The 6,843-nt window shown below is 33.9% G+C and overlaps 1 protein-coding gene across 1 annotated transcript; it reads left to right on the top strand.

Annotated features, from left to right (window-relative positions):
* Window positions 1-664: 664 nt before the first annotated feature.
* LOC118616125 (IgA inducing protein) lies at window positions 665-6,573 on the top strand. The gene is given in 2 exon segments (XM_036241508.1): window positions 665-6,163; window positions 6,165-6,573. Coding segments are annotated over 2 exon segments (162 nt in total). The 5' UTR covers window positions 665-6,112; the 3' UTR covers window positions 6,276-6,573.
* The last annotated feature ends 270 nt before the right edge of the window (window positions 6,574-6,843 follow it).

The following is a 6,843-nucleotide window of genomic DNA, read 5'->3' as shown; positions in this document are numbered from 1 at the left end:
TATCATGTATTCTCTATTCTCCTACGCTCATGTTATGATATAACTTACCTTTACTTTTCAACATGGTCCTTAGATCAAAATCATTTGATTTTGCAGTCCACAAAAATCTATATTATGCCTTGCTTTTACAGAATCTTGAGCCTTTGATCCACATAAACTTCTTGAAAGAGAACAATAAACCAGATAAACACTAAACTGCAATATTAGATTTTTTTCTATTTCTTCTACATTTGCAATGCTAACAACCATTTAACCTTATGAGACCCTCAGAATACTATATTTATGAAATTAGACAACATATAACCCCCCAAGCTCAAGTTTCTGTTTATTTTCCCACTTTCTCTATTACTTTAAAATTGTAGGAGTCCCAAAAGTTCAGTGGTGGAAGATGTTAATAATATAATTTAGTACATCTTGGAAGTTTTTATTCCCTTTGCAGAATGAATTGATTGTGTTTAGATTTCTGTTCCCAATATCCCAGAAGTGTTTAAAATTAAAATTACTTAATATAAAGAATCTTATAATATTTGTTTTTAAAGTTACACAATTCAAGTATATTTGAATTAACTCTTGTTTTCTAATTTAGTATGAACTTAAGTGCTGTGATTTTGACAAATTACTTTCAAATTTCCTTTTATCCAAATCTGTATACATTAGCGATAAAATCTCTTTAAAGGTAGATGTTAGTTTTGTATTTGGAAGGTAATTTTTTGTCATGTTCATTAACAACAGCAGACTTATTTTTATAACTTATTTTGTAGAATTGACAGTATGATTTTCAGAATTCATTGTGTGTCAGATTTGAACTTATAATACAGTTACAAGTTAATCCAGAGCCTTCTTTAATAGCCCCCCACCCTTAGGAATTGTTTAAAAAGAAATGAATTCCCAAACCTGTGTCAAGAACCAGTGATTTAAATGTCTTTGAAAGGCTTCCTTGAGTCTAGTCAATGGAGATAAATGATAGCCCATTTCCATGCTGCATAGTTGTTAGGGTTTATAAAGTTGTCAATATGTAAAAGTGCAAAAGCAGGTAAAACTATGTAAAATTGCCTATAAATTTTCAAGTTTTTATTATTTGCACTATTTACCTTTGCACTTGATTTTTTGAAAGTTAAGTCTAGTCACTTTCACTTTTATTTCTAGTCTTTTCTAATTTTTTAGAGTTACGTTTTCAATATCCCACCCAAAGCACGCTTATATGCAATTAAATATGCTTTATAAATCCAAGAAAATATTTTAGTGTTAGCTATGTAGGAAAAAAATCGTTTTGATGAAATTTTTAATATAGGCCTCTATTTGCCAACAAAATCCTTTGTAAATGTGAGCTTTATTAAGTTATTTGAGTAGACAAAGTGAAAGCTTAGGATAGGGAAAAAATTACATATATATGTGTGTAAGTGTGTGTGTGTGTGTGTGTGTGTGTGTGTGTATATCTTTGAGATCCAACTTCCAGCCTAAGATGGCCTGGTTTTGAAGTAATTTGTTTTCACTAAAGTCAATGAGATTTCAGTCTAGCTGGGTATTGGCTTAAAAATCTGGAAGTCAAGTGGGTGGCAAGTGGCAACTCCCTCTTTCATGTAGTTTTCCATAATGCTCATAGAGTTTTCTTATGATCTATGTGATATAACTGGTATTGAAATAATTATATTAAATGAATATTCCTTTTTGGAAATCAAGGTTGACTCCCTTTTTGAGGGGAGCATGGCAAGGGATAAGAGACTTTATTATTATTAGAGGCATTCTTATAATCTCAAGATGTGCTCTAGAAAGAATAGGAGAATAAAAAGTGTACCCATGAACATATTTTTGTCTTAGTGAAATTGTGCAACACAAGTTCAGAATTGAAAAAAATTGATAGTTTTGTCAATAGAACAGAAGTGTGTTTTGGCTAAAATTATTTTTGTAAGTTATTTAATCATTTCATTGTATATTCCCTTTTCCATAGCCTTTTAGATGCTTCATACTTAAAACCAACAAGTAAGAGGCCTCTCTTCAGATCTGATTTATTTTTGGAATGCCTGAGTGTGTTTCTGGATTGGGGGAGCAGGGAGTAGTGTTTTAATTCTTGACATGCTCTTCTCAGCATGTTTTGCTAATCAAATTGGATCTTATTGTTTGCAAAATATGTTGAAAATTCAGTGATATATTTGAAATGAGAAAGAAAATTTAGTGTGAATGTTTGTGGCTGGAACCTTGTAGCTTTATTTTTAATTTGAGTAGAAAGTTAAATTTTCATTGTTCAGATTTTAGGCTTACCTAGTGGAATTGTGCCTGGTAGTTGTCTAAATATGGACCAGTTTGGGGAAATTAACGTTGACAGATGTGTATCTGACTCCAGATAACCTTTTACTCAAAATCATAAAGGCTTACATCATTAGAGTTGTCTTAAGTTTTATGTAGTCAAATCTTTAAATGTGGATGATGATCAGCATTATATCTATGAATTTCCTTTGGGAAAAGAGAAAAATTCAGTCTCCAGACTTTTTCTTGGAGACTAAATTTACCATGTATGAAAAATTAAAAAAATTTAAGAAGTGGCTTTAATTATTTTTAAGAGAGTTTAATCAGCTTAATTGTTTTTCCTAGTTTGAAGCACTAGTTCCCAAATGTGAATAAAGGGAAAAGATCAGCAATTTGGCCCTTCATCCTCTTAGGCCATTTTTCGTTTTCTGCCCCCATTTCCCAATCCTGGTATAAAATAAATTACGGGTATCCCTCTAAGTACTGTAACCCCTTTTTGGGGTCACAGATACCTTTGATAATTTGATGAAAGTGATGGACCCTCTCCCCAGAAAATAATGCACATAGATAATTTTGCAAATAACCTCAGGGGCATCACACATCTTCTGAAACCCAAGTTAAGGATCTCTGCTCTAGGTACACTCAATAGAGAAAATTTTAATGCAATTAATTAATAAAATTAGGAACTAGCTATTGGCCCAAAACATTTCAGATTAGAATTATTGTTAGATGGTGGCCCCTACTAGCAAAATGTGACATTACAACCAGTTTTGTTAGACATTATAACACCCAGACAGAAGGGAAAAAGAAGCAAAGGTCTGAGAGCTATTTAAAAGGAGTCAGGGCATCTCCAGACATGGGAGTCATTTCTGGTTCAAGGCAGGGGTCAGGGTGCCTGACAGCTTCTAGCAGGGTAGAGTTTGATAAACCACAATGCTCAGGATGCCAAGGGGTTAGCCATTATCTTAACCCCTTCCTCACCAAAAGATTTTCGTTTTGTCTGTTGGGAAACAAGATGTCACTAGGAAAAAAAGATTTGCCTTATAACTTCGCTGAAACACATCAGTTTGGTGATATATGGGACACCAGTATTATTTTTGAGAAGGTGCATAAAACCAAAGTAAATTATTCTCTATGTAGAACATTATTTACTAGTAACATTTCTTTGGATGTATTAGCTTTGACAAGTTTTACCAGTAAATATTGGTTTTATTTAAAACTGGGAATCCAGTTTATAAATGTGATAGTTGGTATATCTGTCCTTTCCCCTATGTAAGGAATAGTTTAAAGATTTATGCATACTTTTTACTTTTCTCTCTTGATGCCATGGAGGGGGTAGAAATCTTTGGTAAAACTGACAAGATGTCTTCTCCAAATTTAAAAATTGAGAAGCAGCACTTTAAGTCTAACTCTACACCATTTTAGTGCATGTATTAGTTTTAATAATGATTTTTGGTGCATGCCTTTGGGCTTATTCAAAAGTGTACAATAGGAAAGTGTATTTCCTTTCTTAGAAAGGAGATGTTTTTCTACTTTGCAACATGTGATTACAAAAATCTTCCTCTGTAGGAAGATTAACCATGTATTGAACTACTGAAAAGTATATATTTTAGATATACAGAAGGAATCTACATGGAGCAGCATTCAGACCTATATAGAAATCATAGCATTCTGTATAGGACCAAAAAGGAAATAACATAAAACACTTAAACAGATTTTGTTGGGTAGAGATACCTTTAGATCTTGCATTGACTTCCAAAAAGAAAATGCCACAGAAGTTTGCTGAAAACTTTTGTTGTTTGAATTTTCTCTGTCAGTGTATTTAGCCCAAATACAACAGCTTTGGGTTTACACGTACGTTAAGAATAAAAAAAACAAAGCTAACTAAATAGATCAGTCTGGTTTGCCAATCCATCTTGACTGAAATAAGTAAACTAATTACTTGCAACATGAAAAACTGTCCAACTCCTCTAAGGTTTTGACAAAATAACTTTGGCTGATGTGGGAAGACTCCCACTTTGATTTCTGACCTGACAGTGAAGATTCATACTTCACCTGATTTCAAACCTGACAGTGTCTGTTTAAGGAGATATGGTACAGTTTGCTAATTCAATCTCAGATACCTGTTGATTACCTGTAAGATCTAGAGTCCAAAGTAGCCAGCAGCTGTATCCCTGAGTGCTCTGTGCCCATCAGATCTCTTAAAGTAAGCAGGGTTGGGACAAGTCACAGCTCAGATGAGTGCCCTTAGGTGCTGTGGACAGCCCCAGCTTCAAGAATTGTATCTGCTTTCTTGGGAGTCATCACTGAAATAATGTCCCACATGGTGTTATTTACTGTAGTTTCTCTCTCTTGGAGGAGGCCCAGAGCACACATCCTAATTGTTTGTGGTACTCAGAGAGGGGGTGCTAACTCTGATGCCCTGGCAAAATTCCAGTTTAGGGATGTGGGTCTTCTTGCCATTCTAATTGGAAATGTGCATTGCTTCCCATTTTCCCTGTTGGTCTCAATGCAAACCCACCGACCTAGTCTGTTTCTTTGCCCCAGTCCCAAGTCTCTAAGATGCTGGTGTGTATTATATGGGCCACGTTCATGTCTTATCCTAATTGCAGAAGAGTTAAGGAATGTGTGAGCTTGGTGTCAAAGTGCTCTGTAGTTGGAGGAAAAACTCTTGTAATGCTTTGGGATGAAATTGGCCCTCTTAGTATAAGTTGGGGAATGTGCACTGGCCGGAGGCTTCTAGCCATGAGGTGTGAGCTGAAACCTATTTTCCCTCTTTTCTTATAGCATTTTGAGAAAATCTGTTGGGTTTTCAGTAGTCAGGGAAGGTCGGAGTTCTGCAGCTTTTATCTGGGTAACTGAGGCTGGTTTGAGCAAGACTTTGGTTAATTAACTGGATTCTCAGATGCCACAGACTCCGTGAAAAGTCACCATTATTTTCAATGGTTGTGATAGAATTTCCCCCAGTAGCCATTATTTTAAGATTATATTACAGAGTTGCTTTATTTGAGCTTTTTGTGTATACACAATCCCAAACTGGAAGAAATTAAAAAAGAAAAAAAAAAAAGAAGAATCCTGCTGTGAAAGGTATATATTACTCTAGATTTTTCTTACTGTAAATATTGTAAGATTGTAATACTGTCGATATTTTATTAACCAACAAATGTTAATCTATGTGAATTCAGACTTATTTTAAATGTGCTTCTTATTTACAGTGTGTGGTTCCTGTTGCTGACAGTATTAAGTTATATTCTGATGTAAGATTAACTTTATTAAAGAATGTAAACATTAATGTTTCCTTATGGGAAAACAAATAAAGTATAAAGAAGACAATTCTTTTCATTAAAATATACTGTGTATTTACACTTGCTAGACCCAGCACCACTTATAAATTTAGTACATTGTTCAGAATTTTAGTTAACACAGCTGACATGGTTGTGCTGTTTGAAAGTCTAAAAGTAGGTATTGTTGGAATATAAACAGTTTGTATTTGTCTGCTGTGAATCATCTTGAAATTTCTAATCAAGTTTGTAAAATTTTTATAGTAAAACATTTTAATGACAATTTAAAAATCTATCTTCTCTAAAGAATGGTCAAAACAATATCCTTTCAGAAATAGAATTGTTCTTTAATATCTTTCCAAAATGACTTTGGTTAAATGGACCAGATGTATATTAGTTAAAATTTAGGACAAAGTTGTGATATTCTTTGAGTTTACAAGTTAATCCTTATTGGAGATGTGCCAATTATACAGTAGAATATCATTGATTTGCACTGTTTGGGGACCCCATTAAGAATGCTGAATTTTGCCAACTAAGAAGTAAGCAAATGCAATTTAAAAAGTAAATTTGAGCATTCTGTATTAAATATGTGCAGTTATTATCATATGAAGAAGCACAGTGTGTCAGGCTGTAATATAAACCATACTTGCTGTCATGTTCTCCCATCTCAGTGCTGGGAACTCACCATGTGGAAACCAAGCAAATGTGTTGTGCATCAGCTGGCTTGAGTTTGTTCAATATCAAAGCTGAAACTAGCGAGGTCTGCTGTACTGCTTATTGAAGTATTGTGATTCTTTTAGGCATTGATTCTTACAAAATATATACTGTAACAGTATACTTTGTACAGATTTAAATTTTATTTGAAAAAATGAAATAAAGTAGGCAAAAAATAAAGATGTTTATTTTTCATGTGACTATATAAACAGATCAGTCTTTTGTTTCAGTGCCTTTGGGGAGGGTCTGGTTGCTCTTGGGTTTTTTTTAAGTATTTGATAGATGGAAACCATTTTTAGGACTCAGTGGCAGGTATAATTGCCTGATCATTAATTGGCTGCAAGCATTACATGTACTCTTTCACACTGGAAAACTTTTTAAAAACAAATTTGTGTGTGTGTGTGTTGTTGTTGTTGTTTTATTGTTGACAGCATGAATGGCTTCCCGATCTTACTTCTTGAGTCAGTTTTGAAAATTTTCTGATGGCATGACTGTTAACCTAAATATTACAGGTGAAGAGAAAGAAAAACTTTCCCCATAGATCATGCCTCTCCCATGGAAGGTTTTTGTTTTCTATTGTTTTAAATTTGGAGTTGGTTTGGGG

This window comes from Molossus molossus, unplaced genomic scaffold (assembly GCF_014108415.1).
Source record: "Molossus molossus isolate mMolMol1 unplaced genomic scaffold, mMolMol1.p scaffold_m16_p_4, whole genome shotgun sequence".
NCBI lineage: Eukaryota > Metazoa > Chordata > Mammalia > Chiroptera > Molossidae > Molossus > Molossus molossus.
The sequence above is the reverse complement of the archived record's forward strand: the minus strand, read 5'-3'. Positions and strand labels throughout refer to the sequence as shown.